The following is a 21,881-nucleotide window of genomic DNA, read 5'->3' on the forward strand; positions in this document are numbered from 1 at the left end:
TATTATTTGTCAAGGACATTCCTGGCATTGGAGTATTCAACTTGTTATTAGCCTGATGATGACGCCAGCTAAGATGGGTTTTAATATTTAAAAAGTGTTTTCAAACTTCTGTGGATTTTTCATAAGTCCTTCTGCAAGGAGGGGAAGAAATCAGAGGTCTGCTAAGATCTACTTAAAACTTTGCACTCCATTAGCATTTTTGTTGTGGCATTCAACTTCTTGTTCTGAGTTGAAGGGCTGCAATGTAGGATGGCGAACATCCCAGATCACCCAAAATGTTATTTTCACTGGGGGAAAAAAAGATTTCCCAAAGAGCTCCCTTAGCAAAGCCGAGGCCAGCTGGAGCAGTGTTTTAATACAATATTCAATGTCAGTGTCAGGCTGCCCCCACTTAATCTCCAAATAAAAATAATCCTTGGCTCCATTTGTTGAGAAAGCTATAGTTTTATTAAAGATCAAGTGGATTGCAGTAATGCATAGCCAGAAGTGAGATTTGTGCATCAAAATCCCAAACTCTCTCCCCTCCTTGATTGGTTTTCATTTCCCACCCCAATTAAAGAATCCAGTTAAAATCTTGCAAGCTGTTTTCCTAAAGGTCAGTTCAGGCGTGCTCTGCTATGCCTCCTCCTCCTCCCTCTACCTAGGCGACCTTGAAGCAGTTCCTCAAGAAGGCATGTTTCAGTTTCCCAAATATTCTCCCCTCCACCTGTACCCCTTCCATAGGTGGATTGCTGCCAGACTATAGATTGAAGGCCAGAAGGTGCTGCTATGCTGAAGAAATAATTGGGTGAGCAGCAGCTAAGATAGACAATGGGACTGCTGAAGCAGGCAGTTTAATATGAAAAGGAAGACAAAAAGAAACAGTGAAGGCTTAGGGGCAGCTTACCTTGTGCTTTCCAATACAGCCATTTGAAAAACACAGGCTATTTTGCCATATCACCCTTCAAATCATTCAGCAGATGGAGGGGCAACTATTCTCCTGACAAACAAACACAATAAGTAAACGCTGACTGTGAACTACCCCAACCAAACCAGTTCCAGATAATATCCTAGCTGAATGCAAAGAAAAGTCAGATCATCTTTGAAGTTACCCTGGTTAGTCATGCTTTCTGGAGAATGATTAGTAATTCATTTTCCCACACATAAATGACCCCATTGAAACATCAGAGATTTTTCTGATAGTTACCCTGAATTTACTACAAGTTACAATGTGGGTCAGCTGCAGCATTCATTGGATTCCTAAAGTGCTCTAAAGGGTAGGCTGTGAGACCACTGCTGTTTAGACCAACATACTTTCTTCTCTACTCAAGGCACATTTCTCTAGATGTGAGGAAGAACCATAAATATGCATTTATAAATATAAATAAGCATATGCACAGTTCCTATTTCCTGATTTATGCCTTGTGATCCTGAATCCTATATATTTTTTAAAATATATGGCAATGCCACACATATGGGAACTTGGTAAAGAAATGTTTTATGTCAAAGACCAGTCTCTTCTATCTAACAAGGAACACAATCCTTTCAAAGAGTCAGTTGGCAGGTAGTTATGACCAATATAAAAGTATAACCTCTACCTGGAGACTGTTTTCTGTCAGTCTAGGAATCTAATTCATATATTTTTAACACAGCTTTTGCAAGCTGACATGAATATGTGCAAAGAACACAGCTTTGGAACAAGGTATTATTTATGTATTTATTTTTTTCATGCAGCGGTAATCAGAAACACCTGAATAGTGCTATCATTTGTGAATTATCTTGTAATAGATCCGTTATTGTGTTTAAAAGTATAGGACTAGCATTAATACGATACATTGCTGAGAAGTTAAAATACAGCTGGATGTGATGATTAAACAGTTACAGTATTCACTGTTGTAAAAAGCAGATTTTTTTCCTTAGATTGCTTTTGCCAGCCCAACTTGATTGTTGCCTCTGTCAAAAATGGCGTAGTATTCTCTTATGAACACATCTCCTAGAATCCAGCTTTCCTGACCAACTGGTTGTAAACCAACGGAGCAATAGCCTGGTGCAATCTAGAGGGAAGGGGAAAAAAACAGCAACAACAAAAATTTTAAAAAAAAACCAGCCATAAGACTGAATCTGTGCAGGCATTATTCAATGAATTAATTTTAGTCAAATTGTACCAGGAAACCTACAGAGACAAAAAGATACGCAAGTGAAATTATATAATGGTAAATATAAACTAAATAAAATAAAGGCTGGTGTATTGTCTACAGAGAGATTGTTAGTGAAGATGATATCCAAAGGAATAAATATCCAATTGTTCAAGTAGGAAAGCTCTTTAAAAGCTCTATGGAGATTCCAGATTTGCAAAATTCTTTGTGTGCTGCTTCATTACGAAAAGAACTGAACTGTAATATTACCCTATCTTTGAACTGTGACAGCAGATATACAGGGTAGTATTGAAACTCTTTCTGCTAGTTCAGGGGGGAAAAAAGGCCAGTGAATTTATGTGGACATTGTAAGAGTGTTGTTTTGTATTGCTGTTCTTTTAATCCAGGAAGACATTAATAACATAGATGTTATTTGTGTTATTGAGTTATTCATATCAAGAGTATAAATTTTCAGGAGATAACACTGTTGAGAGACCAGTTAAAAACTTTACAGACTCATCCGAACAAATGGATATGCTTGGCTATTTTGGCTTGATTCTTTGTGGCTTAGTTAGGATGTTGTGCAAACCTGCTTATCCCATTTGTTTACAGTTAAATATTAGGTGAATTCAAACATTGACTAATTCACCAAGCACATACATGAAAACTATAAGGCGATTCAGGCTAGGAAGTGGACTCTGGTTTCCGCATATCCATCGACCCCCCCCCAAAAAAAAAATAATATAATGGAGGAGATTCCTTAGCAGCCTATTTTTTCACAGAGTGATTGACTTGGTTCTGTGTTATCATTTTGGTGTACTGATTGCATAAAAAGTACTCACTGATCAGTATCCCCCAGGCATATATAATATAGGCAGGGTTACTCAGATGTTTTGGGGCAATGCCTAGCATTCCCAGACAGCAGAGCTAAAATTAGGGCCCATACTATTCTAGAATTGTTGGAATTATAATTTGACATATTTGAAGAGTTGAATTGGATAATATAGTATATTTTCATCAGGCATCAATATCTGGTAAGTTTAGTGCAGAGATGCCAGGAATTGTATGAGATGATCAGGCTGAACATGAGGAGGGGTCAAACATGTCATAAGTCACAAGTCCCTGCAAGCCCATAAGAGATCTAGGCACAGCCCACCTTGAATGCCTCTTAATTTCTGGTCATTTTCCTTGACCATTACTAACTCAGATTTTGTAGACATCTTAAGCTTGCAATAAATCTTTATACTCAGATTTATTTGAACTATTTGAATCTCCTGATTTCCCTGGCACTTGACAGGTATGCTAGGAAGGATCTCACAAGCACATCAAATTTGGGCCTTTGTTTTACTGCTATACTTATGCCTTTCATTTAATTATAGGAACATAACTATGCTGGGGTAGTTGGACATAGCGGTATCTAAAATAACAGAGTAATAAAACTTGCCAGACTAAGCTTTACATCTTATGTATTTTGCACATAAAATAGATCTTGTTCTATCTAGAGATTAATGCTGCTCAGCCATGGCACCTGGAAGATATATAGCAAGCAGACTTTTTTCCTCATTGCCGTTGCAAAAACACATATTGTGGTCTTAAAAAGAAAGGGCAGAAAGATTTTGCAATTTTCTATGCAAAGCGGAACTGAGGGGGAAACACCATTATTTTCTTCCACATTTTGCTTTCCTGAAACAGCTGAAATACTTGCAACACCAGATCTCATACTGCAACTTTTGGATCAAAAAATCTTGATGGTGATGAACACAGGACCATCAAGGACCGTAGGACAAAATGACTAAAATTCAAAAACCTTATTCAAGAATCAAATCTATGTATGACCAAGGGATTGAGATAACAAGTGGTCATATGTGCAGACGCAATCTAGATATGAGAAGGATGTTAAAATGTATGGTTTATATAGAGAATTAACAGAATTAGATCAGATATTAACAGAGACAGATTAAAAATTAATAAAGAAAACATATAGCTACTTGTTAAGTATCAAGATGGAAGGTGAAGAAGTAAAAGAGATAAATGATAGTATGGGCTAAAAACTTTGGCTATCCGATTGAGTTTGATAAATGGTAGAAACTATGGGATAGAAACTATAAGCTAACAATGTCTACTGCATACACAGAAAATCTTTATAAAATGATTTATAGATGGATTTTCCACCCTCAAGGTTGGCAAAGATGTTCAAGGATAAATCTGTTAAATGTTGGAAATACCAACAGACACCTGGTTCATACTATCATACTAGGTGGACATGCCAAAAAGCAAAAAAATGTTGGACAAAAATACATACATGGCTGTAAAAAATGATAGAACAGCATATTAATTTGAAACTAGAGATATTTTTGTTGGGCATTTTACCGGACAAATATAATAAAGGGATTTTACATGTACTGATTGCAGCTAGAATAGTATTTACAATACAATACAATAGTAGAGTTGGAAGGGACCTTGGAGGTCTTCTAGTCCAACCCCCTGCCTAGGCAGGAAACCCTATACCGTTTCAGACAAATGGCTATTCAACATCTTCTTAAAGACTTCCAGTGTTGGGGCATTCACAACTTCTGGAGGCAACTTCTGTTCCACTGATTAATTGTTCTAACTGTTAATTGTTCTAACATTCTTTGATTAATTGTTCTAACATTCTTTGCAGAAGAATGGAAAAGTGAAGAGATCCCAACAGATGAAAAGGTGATTAAAAATAGTAGAATGTGCAGAAATGGATAGGCTAACAGTTATAATCAAGGAAAAGAAAGAAACTGAATATTATTTGACTTGGAACTTATTTTATCAATGGTTAACTGACAAAAACAGGAGCTAGAAGCAGGGAAATATATGGAAAGATCAGTGATATAAAGAAGGTATGTTAAATTGGTTAAACAAATATTATTATTATTGTAATTATTATTAATGCTATTATAACTGATACTAATGCAATGAATATTGTTGTAAACATTTTGAATATTATTTCCTAAAATGGTTTGTACCCAGACAACAACTGTTCATTGAAATTGGAATTTTTGTATGTTATAAAATAAAATAAACACTTATTATAAAAGAATCAAATCTATGTCAATGTAACAGTATCTGAATGCAGGTATGGTTGCTCTTCCAAAGAGCACTTTTATCCTTGAATTTGAGATGTACTTCAAAAGAGCACCTCCAGACCCAAACTGTATCACTGAGAATATCTCTTACAAAAGATTGCCTCCATCTTTCCATTTTCATCCCTTGCCTTGCACTTCTAATCTGTATAGAAATAGTAGTAACCAAGCACTGAGTATAAATCCAACTCTATTACGTACCTGCTCAGTATAAGCTGCTGGTGGCAATGGATAGTGGATTCCATTGATCACAAAAACAATATCAGGCAGGTTGGAGAGATTACTGCAGTTGATTATAGGCTACACAAAACAAGGAAGAGTGTTCTTGAATTATTCTGATCACAACAGATAGTATTTTTTTTTAAATCACAAAATGTAACATTTTTGTTGAAATTTCAAGAAAGTAAAATTGCTGTCTTACATAATAAACTATTATGTTTCTAAGTGTTATGTCCCAAAGGTGCTTTTTCAAAAAGCAACTGGACTTTTTTTTTGTTTTTCCTTGAAGACATTTCGCTTCTTATCCAACAAGCTTCTTTAGTTCAGAACTGAAAAAGCTTCTTGGATGAGAAATTGAACATCTTCAAGGTGGGGTGGGGAGGAGGGAAAGTCCCATCACCTTTTGAAAAAACACCTTTGGGATAATCATGACCTGGATGACTGAGAATCTCTATAAACCAGAGGTGAGTTCCTATTGATTCGGACCGGTTCAGCCAAACTGGTAGTAACTTGGCGGCCTGGGTCACTGCAACCAGCAGTGACCCAGGCCTGCCATGCCCCCGAACTGGTTCTCCTCTGGCAGCGCTATCTTGTTTTTTGGTTCTGCACATGCACAAATTTTGTGCACACCAAACCGGCACTAATGCTGGCAGCATCCCATCCCTGCCATAAACATTAAGTGTCAGTGACGTGCAGTCAGGTGAGGCAAGTGAGGCACAGCCTCACCGCTCTCATCATGAAAAGAAAAAAACATGTAAAAGGAAAAAGCTGAGCTAGTTGCTGCCTTACCGTGGATGACTCTGCTTGTTTAAAAAAGCTTCTAAAAAGTGCCCTCTACTATGAGGCAGGAGAACTGCATGCCTCATCTAGTCTGACTTTAGGCATTTTATGATCACTCGAGCAGAGTTAAGCAAGGGTTAAAAGCCTAAAAATTCCTGACCTATGTCAGGCATGCAGTTCTCCTGTCTCATAGTAGAGGGTGCTTTTTTAGAGGCTTTTTTTTAACAGTTAAGCAGAGTCATCCATGGAAGCCAGGCAAAGAGCCATGCTGTAGCACACACACTTTCCCCCAGCCTCTTTCTTTTGGAAGGCTCGGATCGGCTCCCATCCAGCTTCTCTGCCTCTCCTCTCACCCCAGCCTGCCAGCAGGAGGTGAGTGGGTGGGCTTTATTGCGTTCCAGGCATTTCCCACCCAGACAGCAGGCTGCATTTGCAATGGTGGAGGTGTTTGGGGAAGGCAGCAGGGGAATGGGGGGAATGGCAGAGGAGCTGCTTTCAAGCCACTGGAAAAGATATCCAATCCAACTTTTGTGCGTGTGTGTGTTTGTTTGAGAGTGAGTGAGAGAGGGAAGGGGGTAGGAGAGATAATCCAATCCAACATGTGTGTGTGTGTGTGTGTGTATTTGAGAGGGGGGAGGAAGGGAGAGTGGGAGGAAAGAGGGGAAGGGAGAAGAAAAAGAAAATGAAAAAAGGAAACTTATTTCGCAAAGGAGAAAAACAATGCTATCATTTTAAATCGGAACTGAGCATGCCTGAAAGTGGAATTCTGGGAGTTGAAGTCCACAAGTCTAAAAATATTTGAAACCCACCACTGTGTCAGTGCCTCACCAGCCATAAACCTCACCGCAATAAGTGTTATGCTTGAGGTGAATGCCACCTTGCCAATCAAGATAGTTTCAGTTACTCTGATTACATGATAAATACAGGAAGTGTTTTTTAAATCAGTCTCTGGGGAGATTTAATATTCTTTATTATTTAATTTTTTTAGAGTCATAACCCATGATCATCTCATAACCTTTATGAGTGAAACACAACTTTAACTTAACAGGACTATCAAATTTACAGTTGAATTTTAATGAAATATACAGGCAGAAATCTGCTGAAGCGGAAATCTACAATCAAACTGATCAGTAATCCAAGTCAGATATCTACCAATCTATGTATTTCCATACCTAATCCCTCACAGCCTGTTATTGTATGGGCATCAGTGTGATAAGGATGAGTAGAAGAATCTTTCAAATGTACTGAATGACAAATACAATGGCAGAGAATAAGGGGTTTAATCTTACCTGCTGTGGATTAGCTCCAATGGCACTTAGGATGCTAGATATGCCGGATGGTGGACCAGCCAGGAGGGAGGTACCTGTATCAACAATTGCTTGACAGCCACTATTGCAGGCAACCTTCTTACCATTCACTAAAACACTAAGAAACAGAAATCATGTGATGATGATACTAGAAATAAAAAAGGCTACCACTTATTAAAATATAATCAATGTGTCCCTTAAGAAGTTATTGTAAGGATGATTAAGGATGGTTCTATACTATATAATTAGTCAAGGCTAAACCAGGATATGTGTTTGAAACTGCAGAAAGCAGTTATAATAAATGTTGCTGGGAACCCTTTAGAGCAGGAACCTTTGCTCTTCCAGTATGTAACATGCCACGTTAATCAACATTTCCTTTCCAGCATTTTCTTTCTTTCCAGAGCTTGACTTATCTACCTTTCTTTTCACTTCTTATCCCTTCAGGTTATGAATTTTAAAGGATTTCATAAAACTTTCCAATGTAATGTACAATAATAGTAAAGAACTCGAATGATAGATAGATAGATAGATAGATAGATAGATAGATAGATAGATAGATAGATAGATAGATAGACAGACAGACAGACAGACAGACAGACAGACAGACAGACAGACAGACAGACAGACAGAGGCTATAAGATATAAGATATAGATAGAGATAGAGATAGCGATAGAGATAGAGATAGAGATAGAGATAGAGAGACAGAGACAGAGACAGAGATAGAGATAGAGATAGAGATAGAGATAGAGATAATCTAAATAATAATACTTATAGCAAATCCTGCTTACCTGTCCATTGAAATCTGCCAGTATGTTTGTTGAGTCACAGGGATCCAGTTAATAGAACCAGTATAATAAGAATGATCTATTCCACCAAAAGTGATCATGCTCCCAGTTGCTTCTCTGAAACATGAATATGAAGTTGTCAAGCCATTTGATGCACATTAAATTTTCAACTAAAAAGCCTGTTACAAAGTGCCAGAAGATGTTCATATCATTGTTACAAAGAACATTAAATAATAGCTGCTATTCTCCCATGTCCAATAATTTTCTTTTTAAAAAATCCTCATCCTCACATGCAAGAAAAGAAAACAAAAGGAGCTGCTTTCAGTTTCCCACTCCACCCATCCATTCAAGACTTTTCTTTACTTTGTGCATATTTGTCCAGTAATATGGGGGGGGGGGATTCTGAGTGGCTGAACTGCAAAGCCACCAAGCAAGGGACCAGGTAGAAGTGCTCAAGTCCAGGACAGGGTAGTAAGATCTCCCCAGTAATGAAATAGTCTGTTCTTAAGCTCTATGGAGTTCCAGCTTTTCAAAGAATTGCAAAAGAAAATATCAATTTCAATACAACCGTAGCTGGCCCAGAAATCCATTGGCTCAGCTCTCTACTACTGCTGTCATAGTGGAATCAAAGAGATCCCATGCTACTTTAAATCTAATGCAGAATCATTTAGAGAACTTGCTCTGAGAAGTCCCAAAAGTGCTTTTTCAAAAGTTAATTGGACTTTCTTGTTTTTTCCTTGAAAAAGTTTCACTTCTCATTCAAAAAGCTTCTGAGCTGAAGAAACCTTTTGGATGAGAAGCAATAGCATAGCACTTAGGCTTATATACCGCTTCATGGTGCTTTATAGCCCTCTCTAAGGTCTCTAAGTTTACAGAGTTAGCATATTGCCCCCAATAAACTGAGTCTTCATTTTATTGACCTTGGAAGGATGGAAGGCTGTTAACCTTGAGCCAGTCAGAATCAAACTGCTGAACTGCTGGCAATCGGCAGTTTTCAGAATTAGCCTGCAAATACCACATTTTAACCACTGCACTCCAGGGCTCTGGGAATCAAAGCATTTTCAAGGGAAAAAAACCAAGAAAATCCAGTTGCCTTTTGGAAAAGCACTTTTGGGACAATCATGACCAGGATGATAGAGAATCTCCATAGACATTTTGCTGTGAGAAGATTGGCGTTTACACAAATGCAAGCTCAGTAGAACAACAGCTATCTTATTCTTTGCTGTTTAATTGTTTTAGAGTTATAACCCATGGCCATCTCATATACTTGAAGAGTACAATCCAACTCTGTGTTATTCAGGTGACATGATTGGACTACCAAAGAAATATATTCCATGATGCATTTTCCTTCCACCACTAACAACAACTGATAGATCAAAAAATTATTTACTTGCTGAGATAAACAGAAAACAGGTTTTGTTGCACTAAACCTTCTTTCATCAAATTATCAAAGACAGGAGTTGCTTGATCAACTGCAATTGAGGGGTAGGCCAAGCCCAGGATGCCATCAAACTTTGAGTAGGTGAAAACATTTCCTGGTTCTACAGTGCTCAAACCAAAAGGTTGATTGACATCAATGAAGCTGGACATCTAGAAGAGAAACAAAGCATTGCTTTATCTATTAACCTAGTGAACCACCGAGGAAACTTTTAATACTATGAGTTGCTGGCCACCCTCATAAGCCTATGCTCATATTTTTCAGAACGCAATTAAATTAATTAATATCACGGCTTCAAGACAATAACTGACTCAGCCAGGGCCTTTTACTAATTAATTAAAATTACTCAGGAGGCTGAGTCTGCCCCAAACCAGTAACAATTCTATTTTGTTTTGCTCTCAGGCTCCAAAACAAATGTGTAGCTGCTGGCATCATGCACACAACTTAGTGTGAGCTGCTCTCTGTATGTCATTTCCGTCATCCCCACCCACCACCACCCGCAGAAATGAACATAAGGTTTGACCTTGTTACTGGGATGTTGATGGGGTGAGTGGGTATCAATAAGGTCAAGTCGGTGCCCATAACCATGAATTTTTAAACATCACCCCATCCTCTTAAACAGGGCAGGAGCTTCTATGGTTGTGACTGTCATCTGAATATTTTTCTAATAACTACTCACAACAACTTGCCTTGCTATCTCTAATATGTTCAGGTCAGAGGTGGTATTCAGCCGGTTCTCTCCAATTAAGGTGAACTGGTAGCGGTGGTTACAGGAGGCTCCGTCCCTCTACCCCGATGTAATGCATGACCTTCTGTGCATGCTCAAAAGGCAGTGCACATGTGCAGAAGGTAGCACATGCACACTCACATTTGGGACCTGGTAGGGAAGGTAAGTGGATCCCACCGCTGGTCCAGGTACCATAGCCTAACATGGGAGGTTGAATTCTAAACCCATACAGACTCTAGATAGTATACAACTTTAAAAAATAATTAAAAAGAGAACCAAAAAGAAGGATAAACTATGTACATCTAGAGCAAACAATCCCTTGGACAAATGTAATACTATAGGGCTAAACATCCACCCAATCACAAGACCAGGGAACAGTCAGGATTTCAGAGATTTCTTGAACATCATCAAGGTGAGAGTCATATAAATCTCTGCCAAAATGCTAGAAAAGATGCCTTTCATAGACACCACCAGATATCTACCACCAGATGATCCTGTTTCAAGAACTCGTTTCTATTTTTTTTTTCAAGGATTCCAACAATATTCGCTTTAAAACATATATGGAAAAAGTTTTCCTTAATATCCCAACCTACATACACATAAAATATAACATCACAAACTGTTACCAGGTTTTAAATGCCCACAGTGAGGATCAAAGCATCTGTTCAGGGTTTTTTCAACTGCTTTCTTTATGCACCCAAGATTCTATTTAATTAAGAATGAATTTTCTCAAACTGCAATCCGTAGAGAGCAGAGACAAAGAGAAGGAGCAGAAAAAGTCTATACATAAAGTGAGTGGACTAACTGGAGAGAACAATTAGAGAAGTTCTTGGTAAATTGAGAAAGTAGAAAGAAAGATCCAACAGTAGCTGGAAGAAGGGAAGTGAAAGGATGAGAATTCTACCCAAGACCAAATCAGGGAGAATGGAATTGTCAGTCACTGGTAAAGCCCTTGGTCTTTGTAAAAGACCTACTGCTTCCCCAGTGGAGAAACAGTAGAACTTCAGCTGAGCGGATCCAGGAGAATGTCAAGCACTGCTGAACATAAAGGTAAAGGTTCCCCTCGCACATATGTGCTAGTCGTTCCCGACTCTAGGGGGCAGTTCTCCGTTTCAAAGCCAAAGAGCCAGCGCTGTCTGAAGATGTCTCCGTGGTCGTCTGGTCGGCATGACTGAATGCCGAAGGCGCACGGAACGCTGTAACCTTCCCACCAAAGGCGGTTCCTATTTTTCTACTTGCATTTTTACATGCTTTCAAACTGCTAGGTTGGCACAAGCTGGGACAAGTCACTCCATTATGCAACACTAAGGATTCGAACCACCGAACTGCTGACCTTTCTGATCGACAAGCTCAGCGTCTTAGCCACTGAGCCACCACAAAATTTCCACAGGAAATTTCCAACCCATTCTTTCCTTTTCTCTCTCTTTCTTTTGTCAAGCCCAGAAATGGGAGAGGAAATAGGGTGAAAGGGAAGGAAAAATAAAGCAGCCCAGGATCACCCTGTAGGGGAGATGTGTGGCATAGAAATTTAATAAATAAATTAAATAAATAAATCAGCTAGCAGAAGAGCTGGAAATAAACATATTCTCCGTGAGGGAGATTTAGGAAGAAAACTGAAACCAGGACTGAGTTGTAAATGCTTGTTGTTAAACAAGTGAATAATAAAAAGACATAAAAGCTTCCATTGATTTTCTGCATTAATTACAACCTTTATTACCATTTCAAAAAGAACCTTCTCATACTGTTTATACTATTGTATTAGAACCCCAGGAGAAAGGGAAGAGAATTGGGAATATCTTGTTTTAACTCGCAAAATTGCTATGAACCACAACATTGTTGGAAATAGACTTTACTGACCATTTACTATTTGTTCATCTTTTAAGTACCTATAGAATGCATGATTTTACCTTCACTGTGTCATATCCTAACACACCAAACATGTTTCCTGTGCCATACCAAATGGCCATAGACTGTTTTGTGCTCTTGAAAGTAGAAGAAAGGCTTGGGTTAAATCGTCGATGTGTTTCTAAACGTAAAAAAAAAGAAAACCACCAGACATTAATTAATATTAAAACAGCTTTTAATCAATGGTGGGCATCGAGATCAGTACAAGTGCTTTCCTTTTATTAGTCTATTAAAAAAGAAAAGCCATATAAATAGTTAATAAAAGTAGTGAAAAGAATTATTATTTGAGGAGTATCACTTAATATAAAAAGAATATTATTTCTGGAAAATACGATCTGTTACTGTTTGCGTCAGTCTTCAAAGAAGGAAATTGTTTTTAACACGACCATTTTGAAACCTTTTGCTGAAAATTACCCAGTGCTTTTAGAAACTAAAATGTATCTGTGTAGTCATATAAATGTCTTCGCAAAATCAAATCCCATAATATTCAGTGGAACATATTCCTTAGAACAGGGGTGTCAAACTGAAGGCCCGAGGGCTGGATCCGGCCAGCGGGGTACTTAGATCTGGCCCATGGGGCCACCCTGGAAACAGCAAAGGACCGGGCTCTTGAGCTCCATTTTCGGTTGCCACAGCCTCCTGCAACCCTCTGCCAGTGAAAACGGAGCTCAGGAGGGCTGCATGTGTTGCTGAAGGTTGCAGGAGGCCGTGACAATTAAAAATGGGACTCGGGAGACTTTTTTGCTTGCAGAGCACTTAAGCCACCACAAGCGACCCCGACAGGAATATTGTTGAGTTGGCCACACCTCCCCTGACCTCAACCCCCCCCCCAAGGTCAAACATAACCCTGAGGTGGACCTCAATGAAATCGAGTTAGACACACCTGAAGTAGAGCAATGGCTTTGGACATTTTTTTTTCATCTTGCAGGATTTTCTAGCTCTTTTATAGATATCTCTTCTATCCAGTAAATATAATACAATTTAGCACATTTATGAATCCATTTGATCAAGTCTGATGAAGACAGTTACTTACTACATGCTGGACTATTGCAGGAAACAGATGGTACCCAGAGATTTGATGATCCAGTGTCAAACAGAACAATGAATTCCTGTGGTGGTGTCCCAATGTAGATTGTTCCATAATATTGGGCCTGTTAATTTGTAAATAATAAATATATGTTGGAAGGCCTAAGTATAGTAGATCATTTTACAATGTTTTAATATTGAGGCATGAAATAAACACCATAAACCTAAGTGTTACGAAATAAAGCAAGAGAAAAAGCATCTTTAGAAGGGAATAATAGAACAAGGTAGGAATTACACAAATAGAAACCAAATGAATTAACAGATTATATAATTATGTAGCTAAAGTATGTAGCCATCCTTTTAACTACATAAATAAGACTGTGTTAGCATTATTTAACTTGCACTTTGACATCTATATTGGTAAAATAATTTACATTTGTTCAAATATCAGTTATCACAGGAAATTAATAACGTACATTTGGGAAACGGTTTTTCCATATTAAAACATACTACCTGGACACAGGGCTCGGAGCTAGAGAGCATCAAGGACTCTATAGTTCAACCCTGAGTTACATATATTCTCTCCTACTGGCAAATCAAAAGTAAACCAGAAACTTACATCTAAGTAGTTCAAGAGTGGTTCATCAGCCAGCTGACCAGGATTGAAAACAACTGGAGAAGGTTTGGTGTACTTAGTACTAATGTCATAATGATGTTCTTGTAGAAGACTTCCCAGCAAATGTTTCTGCCTAAGAGTATCTCTAAGTTTCTCTCCTTTCCAGATGGGGACCCTAGCATACAAGAACAAAATGAATAGATGCTATGTTGTCATTCTTCTCCTATACATGTGTTCCTTTTAATGAAAAAAAAAGTTATACTGTTTCACATTGTCATCCACCATATATCTAAATTAAGTTAAAAAGAATGTATGGATTTCAATCAAATATCATGGGCTTTCAACTTGACTCCTTCAGCAGCAAAATTATTAATAGAGCCCACACTCATGAACGTAATAAACCATACATCCAAAAGTATTGCACAAATGGAAGAGATGAGACGACCGCCTAAAGAAAATGCTACAAGTTAATTTATTCCACCTTTAAACTCTAAAAGCATTAGTTGAAATTTTTAACTAGTTTCTAGATATTTAATATCTGATTGAGGTAATATTTAAGATGACTTTTACATATTAGTAAAACCAAGAGAGTATAATAATGCCTTTAATATAGGCTCAATCTGCTTTCTCTTGGCATTGTATTGTATCAAAATAACAATGTCATTTTCAATCTGAATATACCATCCATAGTTTATCTCCCCTGTATTGCCAGAATAGAAAGTTCATGAATAAATCAAGTAAAAACAAACAATTGCAGCTGAAAATATTGGCAATAAAATGAGGACTGACTTAACAAGACATTCAGAAAAAGCCACAAGAGCGAAGAGAATTGCTAGGCACTTCATGCTGCTCCTTCCACCAAAGATCTCCAGTTGTGCTGGTACCTGCTCTACATCCTGTTGCTATTTTATAGCTACTGGAGTAGTACTCACCTTCATTGGAATAACAGGTTATCGTAATTCAACAAAGAAACTCTAATCTCTGGTAACCAATTCACTTTGCTCTCTGTAAATATATCAAAATCTTATCAGGATCTCAAATATGTAGCATTTGCTAGTGACTACATTGCCAATCGTGACCTGATTATATGTATAGAACTAAGCAGCAGCAGGCTTATCACAATATACCAAACTATTTGTTTCAAATAACATTACTGAAATCCTCAACAAATTGGAGATGCTATACTGGTAGAGATGTTTAGGATTGGGGTACCATTCTGTGTAAGGAATGTGGTGGCTCAGTGGCTAAGACGCTGAGCTTGTTGATCGAAAGGTTGGCAGTTCGAATCCCTAGCGTCCCGTAACGGAGTAAGCACCCATTACTTGTCCCAGCTTCTGCCAACCTAGCACTTCGAAAGCATGTAAAATATGCAAGTAGAAAAAATAGGAACCACCTTTGGTGGGAAGGTAACAGTGCTCCGTGCACCTTTGGCATTTAGTCATGCCGGCCACATGGCCATGGAGACATCTTCGGACAGTGCTGGCTCTCAGCTTTGAAATGGAGATAAATACCACCTCCTAGAATCGGGAATGAGTAGCACATATGTGCGAGGAAAACTTTACCTTTACCTTACCAATCTGTGTCCTAGATGCTATATCCTTGCCACCATCTTTTTGGAATCATTTATGTTGTCTTTATTGCAACATTACTTTCCTTGACTAAACACATAAAACCATATTAAAAGTGTAGATATAAATAATAAATTTGAAGTGTTACAAAGGTTCTAAATAAAACCCAGTCTGGTACCCAAAAGCAGAAAATAACAATTGGACTCGTTTTGTAATCTGATGAATTGGAATGTGATTTGTTGCTGCCAGACATGAAGAAGAAAATCTGGTCTGACTATTATAGCCTTGGCAGAAAAGATTGAAAAGGACACAAGTACAAGAAATTCAGAAATAATGGAAATGATGTGTGATGGACTGGATTCTCTTGGCAAGATGGCTGCTGTGTTTTCAGAAAGACCTTTGAGCAATGGATGCTGCAGAAATATTTACATCAGAGACTGCAGTAATAGTCCTTGCAAATGAGATGCAATTGCTGGGAAGATCCTTAGTTAATGACATTATTAATAAGAGTAATCTAAGGAATGGTTTTATTGTTGAGGGTCAAATGAGGATATTTGATCCTGGATGGATCAGAGATAATAATTTGTGATTTGTGATGGATAAGAAACCATTGTAGACTTTCTATGACTTAATTACAATAATAGATTATTGCAGACAGCTCTGAAGTTTAACTTCCTTGTGGATTAACCTGTTAACTATTTTTCTACGTTAATATAAAATAGGTGTATCACAGGTGAATTGGTTGCTAATAGATGTAAATCTTAAAACCTCTTTGCAAGGGGAGAAAGCTATCTTGCTGTAACATATTTGTTAGTGCTCAACAAGGGGGGGAGATAATATGAATACCTGTTTTTTCTCTTTTAATTCACATTTTTAAAAAGTTTTCTTCTAGTTTTGTCTTACTTTTATACTTTTTTTTCTTTTTTTTTCCTTTGGAGTTTGTATTTTAATTTTCTGCATGAAAAAAACTAAAATTAAAAAAGGAACATTAATCCAAAGATTGTAAGTGCCAACCCAAAATGTTCTCTTGTTCTCACTCTTGAATTGTTAAATATATCATGAAGGATTTGTGCACAGTGAGATAATAGGTCATTGTGAACATAAATTTATAAAGAGTAGAATTTATAAAGATATATTCATAATCTGTGTATGACTGTGTATAAAAAGCATTTCTAGCACATACATTCTCTCCAACAGATTATAGGAAATATTCATACTTTGACAGAATTTGGGCATTAATTGATTCACTATGTAATTTCCAATAGGAATTTACTATTATGTAAATGCAGACTTACTCTGCTTAGAGCAGACATATTGAAATTAATGGAGTTTACATTAAATGAAGCCTCATAAATTTCAATTGATCTTGTGTGATTGGATTTCATTCCATTGCTATGCTATTGTTTACACACACCAAAAAAAAACCTTATATAAGCAGCCCAATCTTAAGTAAATTTGCTCAATATAGCTCTTGCTCACTTTAACTGGATTGAACTCTGTTCACTGGGCATTGCAGTCTTATTATTTTCATCAATGGCAAAGCCTATGAAGAAAGTAAATGTATCAGGGAGGGGTGAGGGCGATTGGAAGTTCCACATGACCTTGTGTATTTTTCCAGTTCCTATGCTTCCAAGGCAAATGTTCCACTTTTATCTGAAGTCCTTGGCACATATCTTTTGAGCATAACCATTTAGGAAAGTTGAGATTATATTAAGATACCGATATTTAGTACTAATTAAATATATTTCATACTAATATTAGTTCAATGTTAGGACATACCAGAACCTTTTAACAGGCCCTGCTAGCAATGCTATCATGTTGCTGATATACTTCTGAATCAGGCATGAAATCCTCTTACCTTTGCTACTGGTTCGGAACCAGGAGTGCATGGGCACACTCACTTCACTCGCCCACAAGTGCTTCTGCACATGCGCAGAGCATCTGTGATGATTTCTGGACCCGTGGGCGGAGACTCCTGCTGCCGCTACTCCCGCTTCAGCCGAACCGGGCGAACCGGCAGGATACCATCTCTATATATGTACTGTAAAAAGCTTTATCATGACATCCTTTTCTTTTTGTATCAGTGACAATTAAAATTAGAGTAATTGAATCATCAGATGTGCCTGCTAGTTTCTCTCAAATAGTCTCTTCCAGTTTCTTAATGTTTTTGATTCTTGAAAACCACACATGAACTATATTGCTGTTATTTACTGGTCCCATTAATATAATTGTGGTTAGGTTTGGTTGTTACAATATTTGTCCTTAGTCCTTAGTCCAAGGGTTCAAAGAACAGATGTATCCATGATTAGTTTTCATGTGATATATCTGTATTTCCCTGCTTCGTGTTTCTCAGCTAAAATAGTCAAACATTTTTTTTCAACAAAATTTTTTGGACCAATTCAACAAACTTCAGGATGAAGTTTCTGGTTACAAAAGGGGGTGAAGTGCTGTTTTCTCTGTATCCTTTACTGATTAATATTTTTATATATTATCTAGTTATAACCAATAGAACAAACCTAAGATTATTAATTTACTAATTCACGTTAAAATTAATGTCAAACAAGGGGGCCAGATTAATTTATTTTGGGGCAGGGGAATGGAATTCAAAAATTGCATCCAACAATAGCCTCCTAGAGCATCTTCACTGATGACTTTGCATTGTTTTTTTTTTCTTTTTGGAGTTTTTGAAACCTGGTTATGGTATGGAAAAAATACAGGAAGTCAGAACATGTCCACAATGATCTCTAAGCTCTCTACTGTATAAAATATATCAGAAGAGTGTTGCATGCATTTTGGGGAGGCTTCTTGGAATATATGTTTGAAGAGAAATGTTCCCACCAAAATATCTGTGTTTGTGAGAAATGTTGTAAATTATACTTTTGTTAGTCTGTTTATACTTTTTCAGACAAAGGATGCCATTGTTACATTGCAGTAGTTAGACAAAGTGGGAAAGTGAGAAGAACTAACCATTTTTAAAAGAAAGGACAATATCGTATGGTGTATCTCTGCTGGAGATGGGAAGGAGGCACTATTTCAAAAATATCTTGATGGATCTTTGTGGCCTGGCCTGGCTGCTGTTCTGCTGGATGAGCCAGTTTTTGGAGTGGAAAATGGGCTCCACTGGAGAAAAGGACACCAACATCAGCACGAGGCCTGATGAGCTGACCTGGCTGTTGGCTAGGGCTGGTGTGGGAAGATTTTAGACAGCACTCCATTAGTGCAGCAAAGTATGTGGGTGTTGGGGACTAACAGCCCTGGGCAGAAACCCATCTTCTCAGTTGCTGTGGGGCATGCTGCCTTCTAAGAAAAAATTGGAGAAAGAGAGAGGGAGAAAGGCATGACAAAAAGGAAAGGAGAGTAAACATAGCAGGAATGAAAAGAAAAACTGGAGAAGAAGCTGGAGGGAAAGGCTGAAGAAAACTTGGAGGTTGAAATGAAGCATGTAGGGCAGTGATGGCGAACCTTTTCAGCACGTTTCGCATGGAAACATCAGGGCTGTGCTCCAGAAAAGTTGAACTTCTGATTTCTAGCATGCATGCACGCCTGACAATCAGCTGGCCGGCGCACAAGAGCGGGCTGGTTTTCGGAACTCCCATGTGCACAAAGGGATTGCGCTCCGGAAAAGCCAAATTTCTGGGTTCTGGAGCACATGTGCACCCAACAATCAGCTGCCCAGCACACATGCGCACACCGGTTTTCGGCACTGCTGCATACACGGACAGCTGATTGTCGAGCGCGCATGCGCACCAGAAATCTAGAGGACAAACAGGCAAGGCCGTGCGTGTCAAGTGACATGGCTTCTTGTGCCACTTTGGACACATGTGCCATACGTTCGCCATCACAGATGTAGGGCAAGTGTCAGTTCCTATTCAGGGAAAAACAGTTCAGAGGTGGCTTTCGTGGAAGAAAGCAAGAAACGATCAGAAGTAGGACTTCCACCCAAGAGCCCTGATTGAAAACAGGAACCTAGCTTCCTGCAGATGGTGACTTCACCCAAGACCCAGGAGAGGACAGCGGGAAATGACTCTTGTTAGAGAAGCCCTGGTCTACGAGGAGGGACTGGGCAGAAGACTCTGAGAAAGTTTTTTCCCCAATGCAAAAATGCAAAATGTTTCAACTGAACTGAAAATAGTCATGACATACTGAACACTTTTTGGTAATCCAGTTTGTTTCTCTCCTTTCACACTGTCTCTTGTCTGGCCCAGTAAAGGACAAAGCTGGAGAGAAAAGGGGAGGAAGCAGGAGTGATAGAGGACAGTAATTGCTGAGATGAAGACCTGGGAGGAAACCCGACATCAGGATTGTCTTTTAAAGATCTGGTGTAAATAACTAAATGTAGCAAAAAAATTTTTTTAAAGTTTTTCCAGTTGCAATAAATGGCTGTGAAAGTTGGACCATAAGGAAGGCTGAGTGCCAAAGAATTGAGGCCTTTGAACTATGGTACTGAAGAAGACTCCTGCGAATCCTTTGGACTGCAAGGTGACTGCTCTTTAGAAGGCCAGATCCTGAAGATGAAACTCAAATACTTTGGCCACCTAATGACTGGAGAAGAACCTAATGCTGGGAAAGATTGAGGGCAAAGGAAGAAGGGGATGACAGAGAATGAGGTGGCTGGATGGAGTCACTGAAGCAGTAGACATGAGCTTAAATGGACTCCAGAGGATGGTAGAGGACAGGAAGGCCTGGAAGAATGTTGTCCATGGAGTCGTGATGGATCAGACACAACTTCACAACTAACAGCAACAACAAAAAGCCTTCATTGTAGTGTGCTTTTTATGTCACTTGCCACCTTGCTAAGCAATACCCCTCCAATTCCAAAGCAAACCCTGTGACAATCTTATATTTGAATACCTTTGGCTTTGTCCTAGAAAGCCTTGGCAATCATTTTAAAATTCCACCAAAAGCTATGTGATTTGTACATAGCTTGCTCTGCCAGAAAAGGTCATTTGTATTTGATATTGATATTGATATATTTAAATGAGTCAAATCATATTTTTGTTCATGTTATCATCTTGACTAAAGAAAGAAATTAAACAAAGCAAACAAGATTTCTTTTGCGTTGTAGGTCACCCTTGCTTCCAATGACTTTGGGAGAACGTTGTCCAATAATCTCAAATTCAGAGCAGTTTTGCTTGAAAAATATTATTTTGCAAGGTCAAGATACATGAGATTGCCAATACTTACTATTCCTTTTGCATTTGAAGAGTGCAACATTCTGTGATGCTTTAGGCATCATAGGTTGTAGTACTTTCCTTCAAGAGACAAAGTTCTAGTCTTTCTAGTGTTGCTCTTAGTATGACCATAAGAACGTCTATGGGAGGGTTGCTGGGCCGGACCAAAGATCCATGCAGTCCAGTATTCTGTGTCTCGTGGTAACCCATCCAACACATTTAGAAAGCTCACAGATACAGATTTCTGCTGTCATTCCCTATCAGCTGGAGAAGACATCCTGTGATTCATCTGTGATTCAGGTGTAGTACATAAGCCATTCAAACCAAAGGTTTTTGCAGTAGGCAGGATGTATAAATAAATAAATTTTGTAACAACTATGAATCTACCCTGTCCTCTTTTTAAATGTTCTGGTGGCCATCACCCCATCTGATGACAATGAACTCTACATGTATTCATGGGTCCAAAAAGGAGACGCTTGCACTAAAGTACATCCTCTCCTTATTTGAATCCATTTATAATAAGTGTTGCTAAGCTAATAAGAAAATGTAGGAAGATTTTAAAAAGCTGCTCAGATCCCATAATAAAAATACACCAATATTACATTGAACTAATATCCGGATTCTACAATTTTAATTCAATCAGTAGGAAACCAGTTTGAGGCAAAATTTGGAAAGCAAGGAAGAATGTTCACGTCTTAACATTTAAAGAATTGGCCCATATATGCACCAGTTTGTGTGCGACCAAATGTTTTTAAGTTGAAAATAGTTTGGGAAGGAGCAGCACATCTCATGGTGTTGGGGTCCCAGTATAATAGTTGTCCATCAGATTCTTTGCTCTTTTCTCCTCCTCCCCCCCTCCCACTGGTCTTTTTGCCTTCTTGCTGTTAATTATTCAGTCTTCACTGCACACAGACACTCCCATTCTTAACTAATAAAATTAGGATAAAGCCTAAACTACTACCAAAAGAGTTTCTGTGGAGAAAAGAAGTAAGAAGATGCACCAATGGGTGAATGTGGGGAGGGGGGAGAGCAGAGGTGGTATTCAGCCAGCTCTGACAGGTTCTGGAGAACTGGTAGCAGAAATTTTGAGTAGTTCGGAGAGCCGACAAAT

At 38.4% G+C, this 21,881-nt stretch overlaps 1 protein-coding gene across 1 annotated transcript; it reads right to left on the bottom strand.

Moving 5' to 3' along the window:
* Nucleotides 1-1,705: 1,705 nt before the first annotated feature.
* On the bottom strand, nt 1,706-17,488 carry LOC309390088 (embryonic pepsinogen-like; the record flags this gene model as incomplete). The annotated part of the gene is made up of 10 exons (XM_081949167.1): nt 1,706-2,033; nt 5,429-5,527; nt 7,516-7,651; nt 8,323-8,436; nt 9,710-9,909; nt 12,392-12,510; nt 13,423-13,540; nt 14,035-14,206; nt 17,079-17,142; nt 17,458-17,488. 10 exons carry the CDS (start codon nt 17,486-17,488, stop codon nt 1,896-1,898), a joined length of 1,191 nt encoding a protein of 396 aa, XP_081805293.1. The 3' UTR covers nt 1,706-1,895.
* Nucleotides 17,489-21,881: the final 4,393 nt, after the last annotated feature.

Source organism: Natrix helvetica, assembly GCF_964273705.1.
Source record: "Natrix helvetica genome assembly, chromosome: 3".
Classification (NCBI taxonomy): domain Eukaryota; kingdom Metazoa; phylum Chordata; class Lepidosauria; order Squamata; family Natricidae; genus Natrix; species Natrix helvetica.